Source organism: Siphateles boraxobius, unplaced genomic scaffold (genome assembly GCF_051911475.1).
Source record: "Siphateles boraxobius isolate OS27281-9 unplaced genomic scaffold, OSU_SipBor_1 130, whole genome shotgun sequence".
Lineage (NCBI taxonomy): Eukaryota > Metazoa > Chordata > Actinopteri > Cypriniformes > Leuciscidae > Siphateles > Siphateles boraxobius.
In genome coordinates this window covers 24,043,026-24,068,730 of record NW_027508734.1, presented here as the reverse complement: position 1 = coordinate 24,068,730, position 25,705 = coordinate 24,043,026, and the positions used below count along the sequence as shown (strand labels likewise).

Below are 25,705 nucleotides of genomic sequence, written 5' to 3'. Positions count from 1 at the left end.
TTCATTTGTCATGCCTCTCCTGACAACAAGATGCACGAATCTGCATGAGTTTGCTGTGGTCATAAGAACTTCAAAGTCTGGTAGTGAATGATGCAGTTTTTTTCCTTAACCACTTATAGTGATTTTGTTTTAAAAGTTGTGTAATGTTTTCCAGCCTTTAATCTCGCTTCAAAATAAAGAACTGCATTAATTACATCATACACAAAGGGTGTGCTACATCAACATATTTATTCAGAAAATCAAAACAATTGACACTGAAACACTGAAAATAACAGTTGTGATGACAAACTGACTAGATCCCCCGCCTCCCCCCTTAAGTCATGCATTATTGCATGCTTAAATATTAGGACGTTTTAATTAACTTTAGCTAACAATACACAAAATGGTTATACCGGTAATTAAGATTATCTGCAAAAAAGGAATGCGATTCCCAAAGAACCTGAGGAAGAGATTATGGAAAAAGTTTTGAATACAGGCAAAATATTTCAAAATCCTCACAGAGGATAAAAGATAATACGACAAAATGCAAGCTTTACTAAATGTGTGTGAAAGACCATTAGAGGTGATCAATCCCTGGGTTGACATTACAAAACATGCCAATGAGTTGCAGAAAATGTCTGGCATATGACTGGGAAGGTTAAAATGTAAAAAAGCTCAACTGATTTAGCTGCTACTCCCCAAAACACCCTCAATTTATTTGTAGTCCTCTTTGTACAAACAGGGAGGATTAGTTCAATTGCTATCGTCGTCATCAACTATGCCATTTGGAACAGGACTGGCACCCTCATTATCATTAAAAGGGGAATTCTGAAGTACAGATGGCTTTTCTTTGAGTGGAGTTTGGTTTGAGATGCTCTGATTGAAAATGTCCTGATTCTCTTGAATGGGGTACGGTCCTGAAGAACTGGTGGACTGTTCATCTGCATCTCCCTGGATGGAATTCTGAGAGGATTCTGTGGAAATAATTAAAAAATAAAAATAATTTGCGAAACAAAAATGAGACTGAAGCAGCTGAATCTCGAAATTAATAAATGTAATAATTGTTTTTCCCATGACTAGAGGCAAATGGGGTAGCTCGCATTCTGACTCGACATCATATCATATCAAATGGCTCCACACACCTAACTCTTTCTGCTTCGCAAGTCTCCTCTCCAGAGCGAGCCGTTTGTTGAGCTCGATGCGCTGCTGCTGTTCCTCGGTGAGAGAGGCTGGAGCAGGAGTAGAATGGACGAACGGATCTTCAGGGAAAACTCTGTCTCCATCTCCAGCTGGATCAGACTCTTCTGGGACTCGAACCTCTGTCTCCTCTGGAGGGGAGTAGGAAGTCAGTGAAACTTCAGTTTTACCTACTGCTTTCAATTGTAGCGTAAGAGCCAAGATTTGAAAAGTATCATTACCAATGTAGTCCTCATGTGTTATTGGCATGTCCAATCGAATTCGTTTTAGACATGTCTAATGTAGAGACAAAGTACAGCATTAACAAAGGATGCAATCAACGTCTAATAAAGGGTAACTAAACCCTAAACCAACCTTTTTAGTTAATGATCTGTAAGAATTGGGCTTTATTAGTGCTGTTCATTGATTCAAGTAACTTTTTTGACATTTGGGCATAAAGTGTTTTAATTCTACAATATATGGTGTGCTGCCCTCTTCAGGTTGAACGGTGGCTACTGCAGTTGAATTTTCCTATGGGATGTTTGGGGTGGTTCGTGACATAAGGGGTGGGTGGTGACGTAAGCAGGTTCCAGCTCACCACACCCTTGGCAGTATAAAAACTTGTTTTGTCAAAACCACCGTAGCGAGCGAGTCAGGAGTTGGAATTGCGAGTATTGAAAACGATCAGGATGAATTAATGAATTAACTGGACTTAACACTCTGGTCTTGTCATATTTCATAGCTATACTTTGGGTATCTCCCTACAACAATGTTTGTGTTCATCTTACGTCATCGCAAACGTGCACGGCGCATGACAGAAAACACTACGCGGATCAATATATTGTGTTTTTTATTAATTTGGTGCTATTATGCATAGCTGAGCAAACAACACAGGTTTACTGTGTGTGTCACATAAGGTGTCTTTCCGCTGCTTGCAAAAGGTGGATTTACATTAATTTGTTGCCCTGATTGCACGGACTACGCGCGAATACACTGCAGGATCACTCTTGCTCGTATCCAAGGTAAATCATCAACACTGTCATCCCTTACATGCGTTTCATTTAACTAAATACATCATAATCTGCTAAAACGCATGCGCAGGATACTTTTTATTCCTGAACAAGTGCGCATCCGGGTCCGTGTTGCTTTCACATACACGAGAACCGCAGCTCGGTTCGGGAGCAACCAAACTCCTCCTGGTAGTCTCGGGTTCGGTACCCCAGTACGCACCTGGGTCCACATGACAGCGTTCACATTAGCCATTTGTCATGCGAACCGTGCCACGTTCCGAACTAAACTGCCAGTGTGAAAGCCCCCTCAGAGTCTGACAGCTGCTGTCAATTAATCCGTCACTGCGGGTCTCAGGTGCATGCCCCCCGCTCAGCCCCGCCCTCGGTTCGTCCCCTCTATCTCCGCTGGGCTCTGCCCACTTTTCCAGCATTTTTCAAATATTGCCAGTGGGTGGAGTCAGGCTCTGACCAGGGGTTTAGTTACCCTTTAAGGATATAAAATATCACATATTAATGATTTTTAAATGGTCAACTCTTCCTGGATTAATTGTCTGAGGAGGTGTTAACAACAGGATGTTCTTGCGCTAACTGAACAGAAATTGCTTGTAACTTGAAGGTGCGCTACATCACACATTCGATTTTAAAAATGTGCCAGTCATGGTGTAAAAAAAACAAAAAAAAACAAGACGTGGTTCAACAGCCTAAGACACTAGACAGTTACAGTTAAAAAGTAACAGTTAAAAGTGCATAGATTGGTCGGATAGTATAGATTTGCACAACAGTGCATTCGGGCTAGGGATGGGCATTCGATTAAATTTTCTTAGTCGATCGTCGGGAGAATTAGCGATCGACTATCGATTAATCATTAATATTTTTTATTCAAATTCATTATTTATTTAACTTTTTATAAATTAAAAAGGCAATGAAAATACAAAAATACAGCGTGTTTTTCCTCGATTAGATCTTTATTACAAGATGATCAACTTGTGGCAGTAAAACTGGACGTTCGGTTAGGCTAAACTTGAAGATATATATGCGCTGCGGTGCTCGAAAGCAACGGAACCTGCAGCTGCGAGTTGGCGTTCTTAAACACAGACCCTTGTTTGTTCCAAAATAATAAATAATAATAAAAAATCATGTTAAACAATAACTTAACCAAAAACATAATAATACTTAGATCTGACAGGTTTTGTCAAAATGTAACTCAAAACTATCCAAGAACAAAGTCGAGAAAGAGGGTGAGAGAGATTACTGTAACAATCAATTAGGCTAGGCTACTTAACAAAGCCTCATAAAAAATAACTAGTAACTCACATACAACTTCTACACTAGTCTACTGATTTTTTTTTTGTTGAGAAAGATAAGCATGTTGATTACATGATTTGGGGTCAGACGCGACCGCAACCTGACCGTCAAGCCTCGTTTACACTTTCGCCTGGCTCTGCAGCGCGAGTCTCCGCAGACTGCGCGCGCACCTCCCCAAACAGACGAGGCGTTTATACTCGAGGCGCTCGCCTGTGAAACACAGAATACCGCAATGACGTCATTTTTACCGCGCTCACCTTCGCGCTCGTGCGGACGCCTCGAGTGTAAACAAGGCTTCAGTCCAGCCGCTGAAAACACCTGCTCTGAGGAGACTGACGTTGCCGGGATGCACAGGTACCTCCGCGCTAACTTGACCAGCCCGGGGAACACGTTCACTTTCCACTCACACTATACGCAGCAGCATTAGTTTAATGATAATCGATAACAAATTTACGTGATCGACGAAATTCTTAATGATCAATAATCGATCGTCGATTAATCATGCCCATCCCTAATTCGGGCAGCCGAGTTTAAGTCCCGGCTCATGGCCTTTTCCCCAATTCCACTTCCCCTCTCTCCTATCCTATCACTTCCTGTTACAGCTTCTACTGTCCTGTCATAAAGGCATAATGCCAACAAAACAACTTTTAAATGGATAATAAACTTTTATCTGTGCTTTTAAACTTTTAACAGTTCTTAGGAGATCATGAATTTTCCTTCAGATAAAGCCAGAAGTCCTACCTGAACTTCTTTTTTGCCTCCCAGGCTCTCTACTTTATCAATGAACTCTTCAAACTGCATTTTAGGATATAGGCGATGGGCCCAATTCTCCATTTTCTGCATGAGGAGTTTCAGATTCTCTGCCTGAATCAGAAATGAATGAAGAGGGTGAGCAGTGATAACTGAATTCACACATCACTCTGATTAATTTATAAACACAAAAACATTCCTAGAATAACAGCAGATGTAATCATATAACAAAGAATCCAGCAGAATTTATAAGTTGAAGTGAAAGATTAGCCATTACCTCGTGTCCTTTGCCTTTGAACTTTACATCATCATATAAAGTACGCAGAGCTGGAAGACCCTTTTCAGAAATCAACCTAAAAGAAAAAAGAGAGGGAAAGAGAAGAAGTGTAAACACTGGAAAAAGTCAGTCATACTCTGTCTGCTAAAGTAAACAAATAATTATCATTAATTACCAATTAACTGCCATCTGGTGCAGTACCTGTTAGCATCCAGTTTCGGCCGAGGCCTCTTCACCGTTCGTCTTTTTGCCATGGGCACTTCTGCTAGTTTTGACACTTCTCCTTCCTCCTCACCTGATCACACAACAAAATGGGTTTTATTTACAGATTAAACTTGAAATATTTTTACTATGTAGAGTATGAATATCGAGTGGGGGTTCAATCTTCCTCATCTGGCTGGCAAGAGGTCCGACGGATCACGTAATGCCTGGCTCACACTACAGGAGTTTTAAAATCCTAACCGATTGTGAAATCTGGTTGCAGCACACACTTAAGGAGAATCTTTGGAGATTTTCTTCCCTCAAATCTTAAACACGCGCACACTACAAGATTTGAACATCGTGGCGCATCACACACTACACAATGTTATTAAGATTATCATGCCAGAGGAAGCGCCTTGATATGATTCCACCATGATCACGTAATCTCACGCAACAGATCGGAAGCAGAAAAGTGGATGTAGACAAAATATCTGTCCTTCATATCAAGTCATATTCGTGAAAAGGTTGCCTTTGACCAAGGAAAGCAAAATCTTTAAAAAAATCATCCTTTTAACATTTAAGGATATTTCTAATGAATGGTGTCAGCTCTGGTCAATGAATCAATGCCATTGATCTAGTGACGCTTCAGCGTTACCCATGCGCCGGATTGATGCTCAGCTGAGCCTTATAAAGTGGAGCTCAAAGTTAAAATTAAATATTAAAATAATTAACAGCTTGTTTCATTACATCTTAGAATGAATTCGAATTTTTTTACTTTTGTTGAATGAACAGTTTAATGACTCCCTCAAAGGCAGTGCCTTGCAGCCACCTAGTGTCGTAACAGTGTAACTGCACACTGAGTGACAGTCTATAACACGCAGAGACAAGCGACGTACTGGTGAAATATCAGCAGAAAGCGCAAAAAAAAAAAAAACACATTTAAGAAAAAAAAAACACATTTAAGGAAAAAAAAAAACACATTTAAGGAAAAAAAAAAACACATTTAAGGAAAAAAAAAACCCGGCATAATGCCTCTCGTAAAGTGAGATTCGAGGATCAGAACTAACTGTTATATAACAATGATCTAACAAGCATAGTGTCAGGTTTATGTTCTGTTATTATATTATGTGGACTCTTATTTTGACATCTTCTGTTTACTCCACTTTTTTAGTTTCGGTTTCGTTACGGAACATGTAACTTTACTAATCCTCGTGCCTGCCGACAGCAGCGTAGCACTTATTTATTTAGCAATAAATACATAAATAAATGAAGATAATACCGCATATCACGCTGTTGTCACTCAAAATTACCTCAATGGAAATTCCATCACCACAGCCCTAACGTTACTTGTTTCTTATTGGCTATTGTGACAGTACTGACGTAATCACAATCTTGCTCATCCCGATAAATATCAAACATGTTTGATATGATCTGGGTGAGCCCGATTTGTGTGAGAGCAGATCGGGAGGAGCAAGATTTGATCCGTGAACGCCTCACATTACCAGATAATCTGCGCCGAACATCGGAAACGATCGAGGTCCTCGACAAGATATTTTCTCAGATTCTCGGGAGGGGGAAATCGGGCATAAATCGGCCTAAAACTCCTGTAGTGTGAGCCAGGCTTAACCTGACTCCTCAGTTAAGACAACTACTGAATGAATACAGATTCATTATAAAACCTTCAACAATTTTCTATTTTCTGTATATTGTTTAAAAAAATACTTTGGAATACATGAATATTTTTATTCAGTTTGGTTATTGCTGCTCTTGGCCGCTCAGTCCTGCCAGCCGCAATTGCGCTCCAAGTAAAATGTGTCCCCTACCACTCGCTGCAAGAAAATACATTAATTTATTAGTGTAATTCTATTCTAATGGATCTTTTCTTATACATGATCCATGTTTCAGGAGGGTTTTGTCGAATTAAGCAGTCTTAAATCTAGTCTTTGACTGCAATTCAGACTGGTAGGTTACTAATGCATAGCTGGCTGCTCATACCAGCCAGCCACTGTAGTTTCCTACCACTCAATCTGCAGGGGAAATACATTATTTTTTCATTGTGAACATAATCTTAAGAATTTATTTTTTGTATGATTGAAGTTATGGAGATTTATCCCATTAAAGTATTCAAATGGTCGTGATCTCGACTGGTGGGTTACTGACGCTTCGCTGGATGCTCAGTCAAGCCACTCGCTATGCTGCCAGATTATCACGTTCCCTACCACTCTCGCTGCAGATAAACGATTTTATTGTTATGAATAGATTCTTGTGAATCTATTATTTTATGATCGACATTTTAAGCAGGCCTATCTCGATTAAATTGGTCAACTGACCACGACCCCGACAGGTGGGTTAGTGATGCTACAGTCCAGCCAGCCACTATAAACTGTGGGATAAACTAGTTTCCAACCATTCTCGCTGTAAGGAAAAACGTATATATTCTTATGAATCTATTAATTAATGTGATCAACGTTTTTTTTTTTTGGAAGGGTTATCCCGATTAAATTACTATTACCGTTACAGTTAAACCCGCAGCTCAACAGTGGCTGGGCTACTTTAATCAGGGATTAACCTCTCTAAAATATATTAAGGAATATATTCATTTTAAGGATATATTAATAACAATAAAACAATGTTTTCCATTGCAGCGAGAGTTAAACGGGAATGCGTTAAACTTGTATAGCTCAGTTGCGGCTGGCTGGACTGAGAGGCCAGTCAGGATCAAGGTCATTTGACCACATTTTTTGGGATAAACCTCCCTAAAATGTTGATCATTTTAAAATACAGATCAATAAGAAAGATTCACAATATTATAAAATATATATATATTTAATCCCTCAAAACAAGAGTGGTAGGGCACGCATCAAACTTAAGCGCTATAGTGTCTGGCTGGACTGAGAGGCCAGTGGAAGCGTTAGTAACCAACCAGTCAGGATCACAGATATTTGACTGCTTTAATTGTGATAAAACATTTTAAAACCTCTAAAAGAACAGAATTATATGAACAGATGTACAATAATAAATGAATGTAATTCGCTGGAGCAAGAGAAGAAGCAGCGCGCAACACAAAATCTGCCAAAAATCATGTTGCTGAAACCTGCAGAGGCAGACTGCTAGCCACTGAAAGGTCAAATGGCCTGCCAGTGGCTGGTGCTGACAGGTAGTTAGGCATTGAACAACTACTGTCAGGAATTATGTAGCATGGGAAAGCCGAATGGGGAATTTGAACAGCTCACATCACAAAAGCACCTAGTGGGAAAAAAAATGAAATATGTTCATTTTAAAATGGTTAAGAATGAGAAACAGTCTAACAGACCCTCTCCATTGCCAAAAGCATCCTCCCCAAGGTCCAGCCGACCAGGCGATGACGGAGGAGGAAAAGGAGGGAAAGTCTCGTCCTTTATGTGCTCATAATCTGGCAAATCAAACGGGTCATTTTCTAATGGATCACTCATGTTGCACAGGATCCTGTAGAGAGATAGGAGAATTATCAATTCTAGAACATAAATACAATAAACAAACAGTAAGTATCATTGTCTAAAGTCTGGGTTTTCTGGGGGTAATATGGTCAGATACTAATTTTATATCAAATTTCATATTACATTCCAATTAAAATGCTAGTAATTTATTAATTAAACAATGTAAATGTATTGCTAAAATGTCAAACTAATTCTAAATGTTGTCAGTCTATTATTTAGTTTTGTTAATATTTTAAATGTACAGTTGTTTGAAACAACCTCTGTTGCATGTTGCAGCGAGTTGTTTACAAACAAAAAGTCAATCATAAACGTCTTCAGTAGTATCTCGTAAAAAAATATTGTAAGTTCGCTGTAACTTACCGTCGCAGAAACGTTCACACAGTTTAGTCTATAACGTTATCTGACTGAAACTTAAAAATGTTGAACAATGATTGGAGTGATGAAAAGACCCTTATTTATGCAGTATGTTTGAGAAGACTTTAAAACGCAGTAAGAGCAGATCGACAGCAACATTTTTTTTTTCCTCGATGGCTCATACATTATGAAATAAAAAACATCCTGAGTTTAAACCATAGCATAGACTGTAAAAAGTTTTAAACGTATGAAAGGTGCATACAGTACAAAACAATGTCACACGATTCTGTTATTGGGAGTTATTCTCATGACACAATGATAGTTTATCTGTAGAATTGAACAAATGTAAAAGTTGTAGAAGAGAGTTGTTTTGTTAAGTTACTGTCCCAGCAATTTGGCGCCAGACACCATAAAGATTCAACAACACGCACGACGCCCTTAGTTTCGCCCATGACTGGATATAAATCTCAACCGATGTCACTGTAATTTCAGTGGATAGTTGAATATCACATCAGTGCGGTCTGCCGTACTTACGGAATATGTGCTGTCAAAGGACGAAACTTCAACACCAACCGCAGCACGAGGATTTCGATACAGTCAGTGCACTGCTGAACCTCCGCCTCAGCCAATCAAATTTCTGATACGGCGAACGTCAATGATTTTGTTACGTCGTTTCTCGTGTAACTGATGAGAACTGCGACCTCTACCGGCTCGGAGCGAAGTGACAAGTCTGATTTTCACAAGTCAGTCAAACTGAAACACTCGATTTAGCAGCAGAGTAGCTAAATCCTCTTATTGGGCTTGTTTTTGTTTAAAGAATTTGCTTAGTAGTTGTTTTTGCGAGAGATTATTGATGTAGACACTAGACACAGACACATCAAAATATTAAAAAGATATATCCTATAATGCAGGGTTTCAAACTTTATTGAAAGCACAAATCTCACAGGCTACAAGATCTCATCTTACACTGCAATGTATGCTTCAGTAGGTGGTTGAATCACTGAACTTTAGTATTTGAAAGTTTTACAGACACATTTATTGTTTTTCACATACAAAAGAGATATACAATTGCTTTCAAAAAGTTTCAGAAACTCTCTCACCTCATACTCCAACACTCAAACCTCAACTTATCCTCTGGGTAATTTGGTGAGAGATGTTCAGATGGTCCAACAAATCATGAACAAAGAAGTACATTTGTGGACCATTTTATTTCAAGGAGTCTCTGCATATCATAATTTTATTCATAATAATCAATAAAAAAAGAAATGCAGCAAAGACACATGTAATGTGAAAAAAATAGTTGTGTAAATGTGAAGCACTCAGTTTAATATCCGTGTTCTCAGCAGAAACATGAGAAAAACTGCACTGAGGAGAATGCAGAGAGTGCACACAGTGGGGACGACAATCTCCGTTACCATCTCCATGTGGCTGATCAGTGGATCTGGAAAGAAACACACAGGTAAGTCATAAATAGTACTAGCACTGCCCAGAGAACACGTGAAACACGCCAACCTCCAAAAATAGAAATTTTTCGGCCCTGTACCTAAACTTCGTCATGCACAGGCCAAACCTTTGGCATATCTGCATGTTCCTTATTTTCCTTGGATTTTCTTCTAGCTGGAAGGGCAAACAAAAGAAAAATTCCTGTTAGAAAGTTACGCTATAATTTTCTTTCTCTGTCTAATGTGCTTGGTTAAAAAAGAAAATGTAATTTGAGACAGAATTTTCTTTTATTTGCCCCAGCTAGATCACTGCCGGTTGTGCTGCCCAGTGGGGAGTGAAGTCAGCAACAGTTATACTAACCTGCCGCAAGGAGCTGGTTACTTGAGGTGCATGTTTCCAGTGCCTTTCTTTTCCAGCTTTCAATCTGTGGTAAACATGATCAAACTTAAAAACTGCATAAGAAGTGAACTGAGTTCATAACACAGATTGCATAAAAAATGCTCTCATTGACTCAAAAGACGAACTAACATTAAATTAGCATTATATTATATTGCTAAAGTCGATTTCCGATGACGTCATACCTCTCTCTGATTGGGGAAACCATTTGAGCTGATGATGCGCTTGTAGTACTGAACTGATGCTTTTGGGTAGCGTGGTTTATTTTTGCTCCCAAAATCCACATAGTACAGGCCAAATCTTTCAGAGTAGCCCTCATCCCACTCAAACTTGTCAAGCAGTGACCAAGCTGTGTAGCCTTTCACATTAACTCCATCTTTAACCGCTGAATGAAATAGAAGTAAAAAAGAAAAAGGTTCCTTTCACTGGTTGAATGGGTTTTGTTTATCAGTGTATGAAGAGAAATATGATTTGAAGCTCTGTAGAAACGTTTGAAAGCATTTTGATTTTTGGAGCAGTGACATGGTCAATCAGTAATCAAGTTTCTGTAAATTTAGATTTGCATGTTCTGAATGGGTCATTGTAATAAAACTAGTCTAAGGCAATGGTCACCCTTTTTGACTTGAAGGTCCCCCATTTTACAATATTCATAATCCCCATTAATGGTTAAGAGATTTTCTCTGGTATTTCTTCTTTAATTATGACAATGCTGCTTGTTTTAAACTCTTTTATTAACAAAAACTGGGAGCATTGATATATTAAATTAATTTAACATGATTAATTTTGTAATTCTATAGGGTTCAACTAATTTGGTCATTTTTAAAATATAGTTACAAATAGGAAAAAAGAAATATGATTTCAGTTTACATTTGTTTTTGTATTTTATTTTGAATAATTTGTTAATATAATTACACACTCATATATATATATACACATATATATAATATATATATATATATATATATATATATATATAGGATTATTTTGGCTTTATCTTGATAGAACAGTAGGGAACAATGGGAGGGGAGTCATACTGAGTTAATACAGAGTCATACTGTGGCCCTGGCACCTTTGTTGAGCTCCAATGGTCTAAGAGTATATCACTATAGAAGGCATAGATTGTTTCAATTGATTCTGACCTTTAAACATTTCATTTATGTAATCCCTGAAGTACTGCATTCTCCAGTCATCACACAGTTCTGTGCACATTATCTTCTCTGATACTCCATTTCCTGTCACGTAAATCATGGGGTCTCCATACTGTGTCTAAGAATACAAAAAGATATATGAGCCAGCAATGTGCTAGTCAGACTACTGGCTACCGTCTGGAAGTAGTTGTTGCAAAGATGTTTACAGAGATATGTAAATGTACCTTTACAAAGCTGAGCAGACGGCGGAAGCCCCATGGCACAGCATAGAGCCACTCTGATCCAGGGTCAGGCCACTGTGGGTCCACAAGCTCAGCCAGGTCACGGTCAGTGAAGTAGCTGTTTCCACGGTTGGAGGGAAAGTTCTTTTGTGTGATGTAGCGTGTGGTGAAGTGGCTGATGCCCAGGAAGTCACAGGTGCCTCTGATGTAACTTTTCTCGTGAGGGCTGAAAGTAGGCAGACGAGAGCTACTCAGGCCCTGCTGGCCACTCTTCCTACCTGCAGAAATAAAACAGAAAATGCTGATGAAATACGTACATGTAAATTACCACCAACCCCTACTAAAAAAGCAGATACATTTTTGTTTTTCTATTTATTTGCGGTTTGTTACTTACCTATGTAGTCTTTCATTATTTGAGGATAGTCTCCATTAAAGAGTGGCGTGGCAAACCATCCCAAGTAGAACTGAACATATCTTTCAGCGGCTTCTATATCTTGCTGATTGGTGACATCCACTGGTTCTCCCCAGTCTGCTGACAGGGAGATGCCCACCATACCTGAAATGGCAGAAACACTTATACTAGTTTGGACCTTGGAGCCTTGACAGGTTATTAGCTGAATTCAGTATCTGAAATTTGTCTACCTTTCTGCTTGCTTCGCCATTGGGCGTCGTATGTGTGCCAGACCTTAGCATGAGCCTGTCAGTGCAGAAAATGCTAAAAGTGAGCTTTAGTTCACTACATTTGAATTTGTATCAAAAGAACAGTGGTTTTAATAGTTGATCAATCTTTTTTGGAATAGCTTGCTATCCCTAAATGCATGCTTATATGATCATTTGTGTTTTATAATTTATATTTATCATTTTTGTCTCTGCTGTCTATTCACATTTTCTGGTTTAAGAGTATACACCTTGTTTTGCAGTTAAGTAAGCTATTTTCTGTAAATGTGTAAGACTTCAGATTCAATAGCCACCATAGGTAGATAACTAGAAAAATAATAAAGCGCAGTAAACAGTTAAACTATTTGTGCTACAAAACTTATATGTTAAAATAAGGTGGATACTACAGCAAAGTGGATTGCATTGATAACTTGTCGTCTGAATTATGTTGCTCATTTGTTAGGGTTATTAGACTACAGTGGACTGTGGTGGATTTTGATCACCTTTATGATGTTGTGTGCAGCATTATAGGCACCAGTACCCTTCATCTTCAGACCAGGAGCATGTTCTCCAGTCTCATAACCCTCTACTGCAACAGACTAGAAACATGGGAGGAATCTTTACTGCCAGTGTAAGAATGGAATTTGAACCAGATAATAAACAGTTTTTTTCTCATATAAGTCAAAGTATCCCTGACAGGAATTGTTGCTAGCTTTTATTTTATTTAAAAACAACAACAACAACAACAACTTGATATTACTTACTCACTAATATTGTGGAATTTTAGAGAAAGGCCAAGTCACTTGAAATTTGCATGAAAAATGAATTATGGTGATTACATTTTTAATGAGTTTAAATTATAATAGTGGACATTATTTTTACAGTTCTTACCCAAGGATTGTTGAAGGTGATCCAGTATTTGACTCGATTGCCAAATCTCTCAAAGCACAGGTTAGCAAAATCATTGAAGAAGTTGATCATACTTTCATTTTGCCAACCTCCATATTTCTCCTCCAGAACCTGTAAAGGTACAGGTATTTTGAAAATTAAATCAAATTGATGTGTACTCTGATATACTAATTGTAAATATTTTTTTAGAAAGAGAATTCAGAATCATTCCCTGTGTCCGAATATGATGTACTATGAACTGTAGGTGGATAACGAGTAGAGAAGTATTTGGGAGACGTGTAGTATTTATGACTTCACAGTATTCATAAAACAGTACAGCAAAAAGTACCCAGATGACTTGCTACTTCCAGCTACTGTAGATTCTAAAGTGTACATCCAATGGACACTTTACTATCCCATGAGGCCATGGGAGAGGATTTGTGAATGGCAGAGAAGTGACGCAACTGACGCTGGTAGGTCATGTGACAGTGGCAACATGGCAGATATAGGACATCCAAAGTTTAATTCATATTACCCATATTCATACTATATAGAAGATACTTTTTAATGGTTGTAAAGTAAGTTTCAAACTAAATGTAGTACCTACTAGACAGTATGCGATTTCAGCTATTGTCTTCCTCAGTGAGGATTTTGTTTTACCTGAGGTAAGTCCCAGTGGTAGAGCGTCACAATTGGTGTGATTCTGTTCTCCAGAAGCATATTAATCATGCTATCATAGTGTTCTATCCCTTTCTTATTGATGTAGTCAGCTAAAAGACAATCAGAAAAATGTTTGGTTATGACTCTTGTAAAATATTACAAGAAAACTTTTTTTTCTTAATTGTAGGATTCATTTTAATTACTCTTAATGCCATTGGGCAGAATCCTTGGCCAGGAGATGGAAAAGAGATAGTGGTTCAGCTTCATGTCTTTCATCAGCGAGATGTCATCCTAAAACATACATTAAAAAGCCCTTAGAACCAAAGTGTCTACATACTGTACGTCATTGTGCATTTCTGATTAAGTTAATCATAGCACCTTGATTTTATAATAGCCATCACAGGATGAGTCACCGGTGTCATTCCGGTCGGTTTTCCCTCTCTTGTGGGAGAACACATCCCAGATGCTCTTTCCTTTTCCATCTTTATCCCATGCTCCCTCTGTTTGGTATGCTGAACTGCCAGCACCCCAAGAGAATCCTGAAAATGTATGCATACACACTTTGCTATTTATATAAAAAAAATATACTGTATATAAGGGCTGTTGATTTAATGTGTTTATTTAATTAATTAGTTATGGGGAAATAATTTATTAAAAGTATTTAATGCACCCACCCCAGAGCTGCGTATGTCATTTTACATTTATTTCATAGTTGATTGATTGGTGACTGGACAATGCCCCTGAAATTTAAGATGCCTGTTTATAAGTTTTTATATTTATATCATATGATAGGTTATAGTAAGTAACACACGCAATATCACACAAGTGCTGTTTAAACAGTAAGTAAGCAGTTAATATTGTGTTATTTCAGACACGATATTGTCATTTTTTGCTACATTTTTCCAATGAAAATATTACCTGTACAACCAGAACTGTGCTATTTGTCTCCGAGGAACACACAGCGGTGTTTTATTTCTAAAGCATACGCATTTTAAGCGAATCTCTCCAATAATAACCAACTGCAGAACCGCAGAGCCATACGTCACAGCAGCCTGAGGGCAGCAGCGACAGGCCAGCAGTCTCATATGAATCAGCCGTTTGAACAAATCAGTTGAATGAACGACTCAATAACCTCCTCATTAGACATTTACCGCTACCTACTGAGTTTTAGTTTCTTATTTAGAGTATCATTTTATTTTAAATATATATATTTTGGGGATAGTTTAAACAAAAATGAAAATTAAGTTTATTTCCATTTACTCAACCTCATGTAGTTTCAAACCTGTATGACTTACTTTCTTTTGTGGAACATAATATTTTGAAGAATGTTGGTTAGCAAATTGTTTTGGTCTGTAAATACATCTAAATACCAATTCAGATGCAGCTTATGAAAAAAGAAATCATGGCCATTGTAGCCTAAAAGTTTGTGTATCAAATAAAATATTTCTTTCTAAAACTACTTTTTGTAATGTCTATTTGAGGCTTTTCTCATTTAACACAATAATGACTTTAAATATTCTTTTGGAGGTAATTTCTCAGCCGAAATTGATGTGCGATTAAATTGCGATTAATTAATCTGCACATAATGTAGGTAATTAATTAATAATTAATAATTATATATATATATATATATATATAAATATAAATATATATATATAATTATTAATTAATTATACATGTTTGTATATGCAATATGCATTCACTTATATAGAATCCTAACACACATCTATTTGCTGTTATTTGTAATTGTTAACTGCTTTTAGAGTAATGCTTTACCTGAAGGAAATGTGCCATACTGAAATGATCCCTTTTCGTTCTTGGTCCAGTCAAAGTCTCCGCTGGAAAAAATGCAGGGTACCAGTAGCATAATGTGGCATATCCTCAGCACACTGTGTTGTGGCATCCTCTTATTCTTATAGGAGTTCATTTTTACCAGTAACACCTGCACAGATAAAACATACTCCTTTTACTTACAGGCACATCTTCGAAAATGTTTTATTCTTGCAGTTGTTCTTAGGTATATATGGAGAAAATTCACAATCAGCTATCCGCATTTCAAAAATAAGAAAACATACTCAGAGTGGTCAGTTCTGGAGCTGAGGCATATCAATGATGCATCCCAAACTAAAAAGCTGTCACAATCAACGTGCAATCGCCTAAAATGTCAAAAAGAATTCCAAACCCAGATCCGATCAGATCTCATTTCAGCCAGCTATAAGACAAACTGATACAAAAGGCTATCAGAGACAAAAAATAAGTCAGTTTGTCAAGAGCTGCCAATATGAAAGACATCTCATAAGTATTTATCCTGAAAAGAGGAGATGTGTGTTTCTATCTGAAGGAGAGAGGATGAGAAGATGATTAAAATGCTCCCAGTTCTTCACAGGAACCAGCAGCTTTGCCCTGTCTCGTGTCTCTCTCTCCCTCCTCTCACCCTCTCCCTCCATCTAGATTCACACTCAAGCACATATACACGTATACCTGCTCCAGGCCTCACATTTGTCCCGACTGGAATCCACTCCAAAGTGCCAGAAGGTTACCTAAGCTTCTGAACTTCATTCACCCTCACAAAGCTGCCCAGTGCCTGTGTGCCTGCACGCACAAAACAGTAGCGAAGCATCTAGTAGATCCAAGCTCCATTCAGGAGCCACACACAGGCACAAATACCCGCTATTCAAATTCAATGGGCTGAGAGGGGAAAAGTGCTGCTCCTAACATGTTTTATAGAATTGAACATTTGACTCTGTAAGCAAGTTGATGTTGGTGTGGGTGATACATTTGCATTTTGGCCCCCAAAGGAGAAATACAAGTTTTTGCTATAAAAAAAGGTTGACTTTAATCAGCAGCATTTCTGAATCAAATTCTGAACCAATGGACTATAAAAAAATAAGCAATGTCTGAATCATTTTCTATTGAGTAAATAAGCACTACTGTACATACTTTAGTAATAATGTTCTTTTATAACGCAAAATATAATATACAAATTATATAAAATAATATTTCAATATATAAAATATTTTCCCTTACTTAAATACGATTCCAGTTCTGACTGAACTAGGATAATCAATATAGACCAATATTATATAAAATCATGGTTGGTGACCACAGAACAGATCTATACATATGTGTGGCTGTCATTGTGCCATTGCTTTATGCATTAAAATAAATTTCTACACTGTAAAATGTTTTTTACAACATCTGACAAAGATTATTGGAGTACATTTTACATGAAAATATGATTTCCGGCTTTCTACTTCAAAATGTCATTATTTTTTGTAAATTAGCAATTTCTGAGTGAAAATTGTTTTGATTTGTTTTCAGCATACAGCCGCTCCTGTTTAAACACGAATAGTTACAACATGCTAAATGCATTTTAAATGAACTGTGAAAAGAATGCTGAATTGCTTTAGAAAGTGTTGGCTCTGCACTCTTTCACTGTATGTATGTGTGTGTTTAAGTGTGTATGAAGCAGAATTTGTTCAAATGTATGTAGGTTTATCATGTGAACATGCGTGTTGTCTTGCATGGGCTACTGATTTGCATGTCTAAGCTTTTGTACTGTGTGTGTGTATTTGAGTTTTGTATGCACATATAGCTGAAGGCTTTGACAAAACATAGCAAACTGTATGTGTTTAGCATATCAATACACAGGCCGACTAAAGAGAGAGCAGCAGAAAGAGTATGAGCATTCTAGCACTCCCTGTTTCTATGTACCTGCTGTATTTAAGGACCATCTTAGTGGCCACTACGAGCTGACATGAACATCTTCACTAAGGTCCCCGGACTAGCCCAACAAACCAGGTATGTTTGCGGTGCATTTGGAAACAAGAGCAACACCAAATTTTGTGGACTGAGTTTCAACCAGATCTGCACCTCTCAAGAGGGCTGTATTAATCATTGCAGAAAAAGGCATATAAAAGTCAGTCCAACATCCGTGACTCGTTGCAGTTTTATGAAAGAAAATACATTTGTAGTACAGATCACATCCATATGGTTAGGAAAGCCCTCAAACAACATAATGTTATGCTTTATTTGGCAAACTGATTTGTTTCACGCATACATTGTCACGGAACAAATCAAATGTAACTTTCATTTAAATGTTAACAGTTCAAAAAGCTATGTTTTCTACTGGCTTCTTTCATGGCATATTTTTATTGATTATTGTTGTATATGTGTTCTCTGTTGGAAAATATGCTAAGGGTATTGGACTTTTTCCCCCCTAGCAAGCTGGGTTCTGTGCTCCAACGTGCCTTCTATGGGTCCAGTGGGAGGGTAAGAGTTTACTTTCCTGCATAGTGACTCAGCACTGAGTTTGGTGCTCATGAATAATATATCAGTCTTACTATTTTTATCGCTTCTCATACAGCTTTAGTAGTGTTTTTAGGGAAAGTCATTTAGAAATTTGCTGAAAAAGTAGCTTGTTTCATATATCCTACAAAAATTCTTTTAAATCCTCTTGTGCTTTTTAAATACTTAAATGAATTTGTATATATTCAAGTGTGGGGTTTTTTAACATTAGTTGTGTTTTTCAGGTGACCCTTTTCGAGCAGAGGAACTTTGCAGGTCGGCGACTGGACCTGACCTCTGACTGTCAGAAATTGAGTGAAAAAAACTTTCCCGACAGATGCAACTCTGTCCAGGTGGAGAGTGGAGCGTGAGTACATGGCAGATATCACAAGACCTTGTTTGACCTTTTATAAATCTAACAGTAATGATTACTTCACATTTTGATTCAGTCGATATTTTGAAAAGATTCTAAGCTAAATTTTTTCCCATGTAATGACATTTTGCCAATTCAAGCCCACTCAGCTATTTTTGCATTTTAACTGTGGCATGTGTTCATATGTAGATGGGTGGGATACGAACATGAGAACTTCCGAGGGCGTCAGTACCTGTGGGACATGTCTGACCGGGGGGAGTACAATTGCACTGATAAGTGGTGTGCTCAGGGTGACCACATTTCTTCTGTTCGTGCTGTGAAACAGGTGAGACACACATTTTTTCAATAGTAGCCTACAAAAATAATTAAAAAACAATATTCTCACAATATACCAAAGTATCAATCTTTGTCATTTCCACTGAATGTAAAAAAAACAAAACAAAAAAAAACAAAAAAAAACCTGAAAATCATAAACCTGGAGTTTTCCTTTTGGTGGGCTAGGACACCAACACTGCCCGTGCACAGCTGTTTGAGAGGGCAGGTTTCTCAGGCAAGAAGTCAGAGCTCCATGATGACATCCCCAACCTGATGAGCCGTTACAGCCTTAACAGGGTGTCCTCCATCAGAGTAATGGGCGGAACGTGAGTAAAAGTTCACCGATGTTAAAGTAGGCCTACTTGGATATTTATTCTGTTCTGTATATATTCAGTATTGTGTCCATATTTAAAAAATATATATATTTCCAATCTCTCTTTCCTGACCACAGCTGGGTGGCGTACCAGGAGCCGAACTACAGAGGAGCCCATTACATCCTGGAAAAGAAGGACTACAACAACTTCTCTGACTGGGGTGCTCAAAACAGCACCGTTGGCTCAATTCGCCGCGTCCGCTTCAGCTAAACAAAATCCCCTGAAAAACATCCACACCCGTCAGCTCTTTATACAAAAATATGCCAGCTCTAAGTGAAACAAACCCTACAGAAGACCTATTTTAATAATAAACTGATGAAAAAGACAAAATTGTTGTTTGTGCTTCCATTATCTAACAGTAATTACATAGTTCATCTGGTATGATAAAGATGAGAATTTCTTCAACAGCTCAAGAGCTTTTTGGGTGCAAGAATGAGTGTTGTCGCCCTCTGCTGGTGAAGAACATCATGCGCATTTGAGTTTCTGCAATATCAGCCTGTCTGTTATAGCCTACTGTTACCTGGCATGTCAGAGCCACCACCATCTTCAGATAGCACAGATCCAGGATTGTTCCCAGGGTGCTAAAGTACACTGTTTCATCCTACTGCCCTGATGGGACACATCATTAGACGTGGGATGCTAATAGGAACAGTGAGCTCACGACTTAGCCCTCTCTTCTATGATCCGAATCCTTTAAAGAGCAGCTGTGAAGCTCATCTGTGTATATTTGAGCATACGTTAAGGAATTCACACGGGCTTTAGCTCTGTGTTGGACTGACAGACACATGCTGCCGTGCTCTCTGAGGGCCGGTGAGGTATTTCTGTGGGTCGTGGGAATAGCAGTTGCTGTGGCCCGGTTGTGCCGATGACATTGTGCTGCTACATATCTCTCACGGTCACCACAGCAGCCTGGAGGTACCCACCAGTGCCTCCTTTACATGCAGAAACAGCGGAGGGGTAGAAAGAATGCAAATTGGTTTAAGATTATGTCTCAAAGAGAAGGATGTACTTGAGAGAGAGAGGCAAGAGTGAAAAGAGGCTATTTGATTATAAACAAATGTTTAGCACAACCATTATGTTATAATGTTCTGGCACTTTATTTACAATATAAAACTAGCTAGAATTTTTTCCATTAGAGCAGATGTTACTGTTACCACTGCTGTTGGTGCAGATACGGTTGCTCTTATACTAGTGGTATGACTAAATGATTCCACAGGGTTAAATATCCAAAAATCCAATAATTAGAGTAAGACAGGAGTGTAGTGGATATTATAATATAATATAGATTATTAAGTTTATAATATTAAATCATTTATTGTATAAGTGAATAGTGAATATTTACAATTCATAAAACAATCTGATGTTGCACAGAATCTGCTTATTTTAAACATAATGCCAAAACATACAAACAAATGTTCAAATGTTAGGTGTTACAAAAGATTTCTATTTTAAATAAATTATTTTCTTTTTAACTTTTTGTTCATCCACAAATCCCCCCCCCCCCCCCCCCAAATGTTTGACAGTTTCCGTAAAAATATTAAGCAGCACACCTGTTTTCAACATTGATAATAATAAGAAATGTTTCTTGAGCACCAAATCAGCATGTGACACTGAAGACTGGAGTAATGACTGCTGAAATTTTATTTAAATTATTTTTTTAAATTGTATCATTTTAAAATGTAATATTTCACAATATTAGTTTGCACTGTATTTTTGATCAAATAAACGCAGCCTTGGTGAGCATAAGAGACTTCTTTAAAAATCTTACTGACCCCAAACTTTTGCAGAAGTGTATGTGCACGCAATAGAGAATTATAGGCAAATACAGCTGTTTTTTCTTATGTTTTAGGCCCATGATTTAAACAGAAAAAAAAACGAATGCTTTTTTTGGAGTTCAGGGCAGGAAGTCCATCACAAAACTCTTTCCCTCTGTACCACAAACACAAACAAACAGTCAGAGTCTGACCTTGGAAGTGGTAAGGCCTGCTGAATGGTAAGGATCCTATGTTACTTTCCAGTAAGCCAGTTGGTCACAGCTGAAATTGTAAACTAATTGACCACCCATACACAACATTCCTCTTGCTTCAATCCCACAAACACATACACAAAAACATTTAGGCCATTGACATCCACACAGCATACCATCAATCAAGTTTTAACTATTCTACTTTGAATCCATCTGAGTCTCTTAGTGTGTGTTATGTATGTAAATTTGTTCTTACAAACATACCACACATTGGTTGTTCTGCAAAAGCTTTTTGGCCTCTTCTCTATTTTCTCTTTTTCTCTGTGTGTTGATCTTTATTGTGATCCATAAGCCAAACGTCATAGATTACCAGTCCTCATGTTACATAATTACAGTACTACGTGACAGAGTCCCAAACAAGCACACACCTCACAGTACAGCACACCTTAATGGCAGTTATTATCTCAGTCTAGTTTAGTTTCGTTCACACAGTATCGCAGTGTTTAAATGCTTGGGAACTTCCCTATGAAACAGCTTCTTTCCAAGTGTGACCCGAATCTTCATCAGAATGTCACAATAAAAACTGACATTCACTCGTACTCTCTCAAGCGAGGCAGTGACAGACATGAATGTAACATTGTTTTTGTCAATCCAATCTTGGAAACTCCACTACTTGATTTTGGCCCAAGAGAGAAAGTATATAGACACAAAAGAGAATTAGACAGAATTTAGGCTACAAGAGGATAGTCTGTTCAAAAAAATGAACCCCCCCCCCCCCCCCATCTTCTGTAGCAGCTATTTTTGTAAATATTTTTTTTGGTAAGCATAGCATACAGATATCACTATGTCTTGTTCTTTGTCATGTTCTTTCTTGTGCTCTTAGCCTTTTTGCTTGGTCTATGTTGCAGAAAAATGATCTCACAAGAAAATACCCTGCAAGGCTTAAACGCAAACTCTTTCATGTCTGACAAGCTATTTCAGTATGATTATCAGGGAAATCTTGATGGTACATGCCACTTGGCAGCGTGGCGTCTTGTTTCAACTTGTTTTTGGACTTTTAGTCAACAAAGAAGGGAAATGCCTGGGGAGACTGCATGCTAATGGCATATCTAAGGAATTTCTGCATTATCTGATAACGATATCTGATAGGAGGCGCCAAAAGAGGTTTTACTGGGGCACTTTTGCTATAATGCCACTAAAATTTCCTAGATCACTTTGATGTGAAATCAGTGAATACATTCTAATCTTACTTTCATCAGAATGGGGCTGGACAGTTGGAACAATTGCAAGAAGTAGTTTTACTCAACAGTTATCATTATTTTCATGCACTTTATAATGTCCATGTTTTTTTGGTTAATTGTTTAAAAGTAGAAAACCTCATAGTAGTTTCAGAAAAATCATTTTCAGATACTGTTACTATTCTGCATGTAAATATTGCCATGAAATCTTAACATCAATACTGTGTTCTTGTTTGAATTATCAGGATACTCAGGAGACTCATGAACTCATGTTTAGATGGACACGGGAATGGCCAGAGGCTTTGACCACAGTCAATAACAAAGAGCCCTGGAATCTTTTGTCTTTTGTCCCAGGCCCTGGTATGAACTCAAAGCTTGGACAGGCCACCACTGTGGCCACCTGTGAACCACAATTATCACCAATGCTCGCACACATGCACACTGGACCAATTAAGCATCCCGTGCACCCACCTCCATTCAGTCAGCACTAACAGCTTTGCAGTGATGCCAGGACTGACTCCCTCACTTCCCTCTCACTCATCAATAATGACTCTTTGAGCAATGTGTGTGTGAGTATGAGCTGAAAGGCATTTAAAGGGTTGCCAAGTAATTACCCAAACAACACATTTCCTGCTATACAGATTTAAAAAACATTGACAGATTCATTAGACGACTTTCAGGAATACTAGATTCTGAGTGGTCAATCGCGGCACTCAATGGTCAGATATTTTAGAAAGTGGTACATTTCAGCAGTAGTTAAATCTCACATAAAGTTTATGTTTTCATATTTTTACATGTCTAACACTCTACTTTGTGTTGTATATCCTGCCATTAAATTGCAAAAAAATAGTTAAACACAGCTGGTAAGGTACAGTCTTCGGGGGGAAAAAACATTCACTGGGGGTTCAATACTGAACCCATAGGGTTCTTGACTCAATTTTAAAGAACCCTTTATGCTAAAAATGGTCTATAGGCCTGTAAGAAGAAATGTCTTAAATACTTTCAGCTTTAATGAGTTATTCCAATTGTTCAACTGAAAAATTATCTCTATAGTAGTTTACCCTTCTCGTTCTAAACCAGATGTGAAGAGGCACCGCTTTATCAATCCACACGGCCCGGGTAAAGCCCCGGCTGAACCCAAAGGCTTAGGCAGCTGACTGCACAGGTAGCGTAAGCATTTGCGCATGAAGTTAGGCCTACTTCACGAAACTGATTTCAGAAAGACTTCTGAGGCAGCATAATAGCGGTTTTATGATCTAAATAGGGAGAGCTTTGGTGAGAACTAGGCCTAAGTGAATATTTAATTTCAACAATAGTAATTTCTCGCTAGAAAATGACATACAAGTTGGGAAAAGTAGTTATAGGTCAAAAATGCACACAAACTGACCACCAACCACATTTTTTTTAGACGCCATATTTAGGCCTATTTTTTTATCTCAATTGTCACGGAATGGAACGCACAGGATAGTTGGAAAGCAACTTTTTTTTGAAGTACCATTTCGGCAAAGAGAACATTGACATGAAGGTAAAGATGTGTTCTGGCGACTGGCGTGTTTATTGAACCAATCAGATAAGAGTAAAACGAGAGTCAGCGAGAAGCTCATTTGATTGGCTACATGATGAAGGTGGACCCGCCCTCCTCTTCACGCTTGCAAAACTCAGTGAGTGAGAGAATCGTGCCAAAACTCTAAGTGCAGCTAAATGAAAGACGCAACTGTACAAACTCTCACAAGTCTTACCCTGCAAATGCGATTCTTTATGGCATCATATTACCTTCATATTTCAGTCCCTCCATTGGGAGCAACGCAATTTACACATTCAAGGTCCAGAACGATAGGAAAGACAAGTAATCCATGTGAGTGGATTAACCTCAATTAGACGCTAGTGCTTTACACACACACACACACACACACACACACACACACACACACACACACACACACACACACACACACACACACACACACACACACACACACACACACACACACACACACACACACACACACACACACACACACACAGTGTTAGTTAGTTCATGCAAGAATAAAAAATATCAACAATATAAAATGAAGTAAAACCTACTCAACTTTTCTTATACAGGTTCTCCCATCATGCAATAGGGCATGAATAATTAATAAGGTTGATTTTTTACTGTTTTCCAGCTGTATTTACACCGTTTTGTCATTGTTTTTGTTGATAGGTTTGGTAACTTGCAATCTATCGATTGTTACCATCATTGCAGCCTAACAAGTATTGAGGTCTCATTGAGGTGTTCAGGTAACTTTTTATTTCTTCACTTTTTTGCTTAATCTACACAATCTCTATTGTATTATTTACTTAGATGTTTCTAACTAAAGTGTGGATTAATTAAGTGTTATATTGTTTGAATTAAAACTTAGTTTTGTTAAATTTATTTAACCTATTTAAGTAGATGTTACTTAATTCTTTAAGTTAAATAAACTAGGTTGCTAATACAGAAACCGAAAATTCTCGGGACAGCAGCATTTGTCCAAATTTCAATCTTAACCGTTCTATTTCATCAGAAACGATCTTAAAACAGGGCTTTAAGTGTAAAATACCGAACTTGTCTTTTAACTAATTTAATGAATTGATCAAATGAATGTTAAGTTCAATAAGTAGACTTTACTTGATAATTACAGGTAAGTTGTATACAGTAAAATTCACTTAAAATGTGTTCGAGGAAATTGTTATGAGGATTTTTAAAACCTGCAAGTTATTTTTTTTCCTGCAATTCAGTAGGGGGAGCACCACTTCGCATGCGTGTTGTGTTGACTCAAGACTAAGATGTTCCGTGAACACTTCGGAATATTATTAATTAATAATATTATTTTGTAAATAAAGAGGTAAATTATGATTTTTTTGCAAACACAAAGCACTTGCGTTGCTTCATAAAATTCAGTTTTCATATCCACACCTATGTCACCCTTATGAAATAGGCTACTCATTGTATCATTGATAAATATAATGAGCTGCATACCATTGAATTTGCTTGAAAATGTTTCAAAACGAATGAGACATCACATCAAAGATTGTGAGTGGGATTTGCAGCCTGTCAGGGTAGTGTCTGAGCTTTAACCCCACCTCTGCATACAAGGCCAATGTCTGTTTCCAATTAAGAGTGAAGGCTGGAAAACAGCCTTTTAAAAGGGCCTGATCATGTTTGGATGTTTACATTTCAGTCCTTCCC

At 37.9% G+C, this 25,705-nt stretch overlaps 3 protein-coding genes across 6 annotated transcripts; 1 reads left to right on the top strand and 2 right to left on the bottom strand.

The window, feature by feature from the left end:
• Nucleotides 1–209: 209 nt before the first annotated feature.
• tipin (timeless interacting protein) lies at nucleotides 210–9,153 on the bottom strand. The gene is made up of 8 exons (XM_077228764.1): nucleotides 9,063–9,153; nucleotides 8,012–8,163; nucleotides 4,699–4,792; nucleotides 4,498–4,573; nucleotides 4,212–4,334; nucleotides 1,398–1,452; nucleotides 1,122–1,307; nucleotides 210–953 (listed from the first exon to the last, which is right to left on the bottom strand). The coding sequence occupies exons 2-8, from the start codon at nucleotides 8,148–8,150 to the stop codon at nucleotides 733–735; spliced, it is 894 nt and encodes a 297-aa protein (XP_077084879.1). The 5' UTR covers nucleotides 8,151–8,163; nucleotides 9,063–9,153; the 3' UTR covers nucleotides 210–732.
• A 283-nt stretch (nucleotides 9,154–9,436) lies between these two features.
• Nucleotides 9,437–15,875, bottom strand: lctla (lactase-like a). Of its 3 annotated transcripts, XM_077228741.1 has the most exons (14): nucleotides 15,718–15,875; nucleotides 14,320–14,480; nucleotides 14,145–14,232; nucleotides 13,942–14,051; nucleotides 13,285–13,413; nucleotides 12,897–12,992; nucleotides 12,379–12,433; nucleotides 12,131–12,292; nucleotides 11,740–12,014; nucleotides 11,507–11,633; nucleotides 10,553–10,752; nucleotides 10,332–10,395; nucleotides 10,072–10,145; nucleotides 9,831–9,969 (listed from the first exon to the last, which is right to left on the bottom strand). In XM_077228741.1, exons 1-13 carry the CDS (start codon nucleotides 15,866–15,868, stop codon nucleotides 10,072–10,074), a joined length of 1,692 nt encoding a protein of 563 aa, XP_077084856.1. In that variant the 5' UTR covers nucleotides 15,869–15,875; the 3' UTR covers nucleotides 9,831–9,969. The 3 variants fall into 3 exon arrangements, with proteins under 3 accessions (XP_077084855.1, XP_077084857.1, XP_077084856.1); XM_077228740.1 differs by lacking the exon at nucleotides 10,072–10,145 and having other exon boundaries at nucleotides 9,437–9,969; XM_077228742.1 differs by lacking the exon at nucleotides 10,072–10,145 and having other exon boundaries at nucleotides 9,502–10,010; nucleotides 10,328–10,395.
• On the top strand, nucleotides 9,899–19,580 carry crybgx (crystallin beta gamma X). 2 transcript variants are annotated; one of them, XM_077228759.1, is made up of 7 exons: nucleotides 9,899–9,987; nucleotides 17,578–17,742; nucleotides 18,165–18,213; nucleotides 18,474–18,595; nucleotides 18,791–18,926; nucleotides 19,103–19,242; nucleotides 19,368–19,580. In XM_077228759.1, exons 2-7 carry the CDS (start codon nucleotides 17,699–17,701, stop codon nucleotides 19,498–19,500), a joined length of 624 nt encoding a protein of 207 aa, XP_077084874.1. In that variant the 5' UTR covers nucleotides 9,899–9,987; nucleotides 17,578–17,698; the 3' UTR covers nucleotides 19,501–19,580. The 2 variants fall into 2 exon arrangements, with proteins under 2 accessions (XP_077084874.1, XP_077084875.1); XM_077228760.1 differs by having other exon boundaries at nucleotides 9,921–9,987; nucleotides 17,670–17,742.
• The last annotated feature ends 6,125 nt before the right edge of the window (nucleotides 19,581–25,705 follow it).

Excerpts from the sequence above, each read along its gene's own strand:
- tipin (XM_077228764.1), bottom strand. The coding sequence starts at position 8,150 with ATGAGTGATCCATTAGAAAATGACCCGTTTGATTTGCCAGATTATGAG. Across the intron at positions 1,453-4,211 it reads GAGGCAAAAAAGAAGTTCAG|ACATGTCTAAAACGAATTCG; the intron begins GTAGGACTTCTG and ends TCTCTACATTAG. Across the intron at positions 1,308-1,397 it reads AACACATGAGGACTACATTG|AGGAGACAGAGGTTCGAGTC; the intron begins GTAATGATACTT and ends ACTCCCCTCCAG.
- lctla (XM_077228742.1), bottom strand. The coding sequence starts at position 15,868 with ATGAACTCCTATAAGAATAAGAGGATGCCACAACACAGTGTGCTGAGG. Across the intron at positions 14,052-14,144 it reads TCTGCCCAATGGCATTAAGA|CTGACTACATCAATAAGAAA; the intron begins GTAATTAAAATG and ends ATTGTCTTTTAG. Across the intron at positions 10,753-11,506 it reads CATAAATGAAATGTTTAAAG|CGGTTAAAGATGGAGTTAAT; the intron begins GTCAGAATCAAT and ends TATTTCATTCAG.
- crybgx (XM_077228759.1), top strand. The coding sequence starts at position 17,699 with ATGAACATCTTCACTAAGGTCCCCGGACTAGCCCAACAAACCAG. Across the intron at positions 17,743-18,164 it reads GGACTAGCCCAACAAACCAG|CAAGCTGGGTTCTGTGCTCC; the intron begins GTATGTTTGCGG and ends TTTCCCCCCTAG. Across the intron at positions 18,927-19,102 it reads CTGTTCGTGCTGTGAAACAG|GACACCAACACTGCCCGTGC; the intron begins GTGAGACACACA and ends TTGGTGGGCTAG.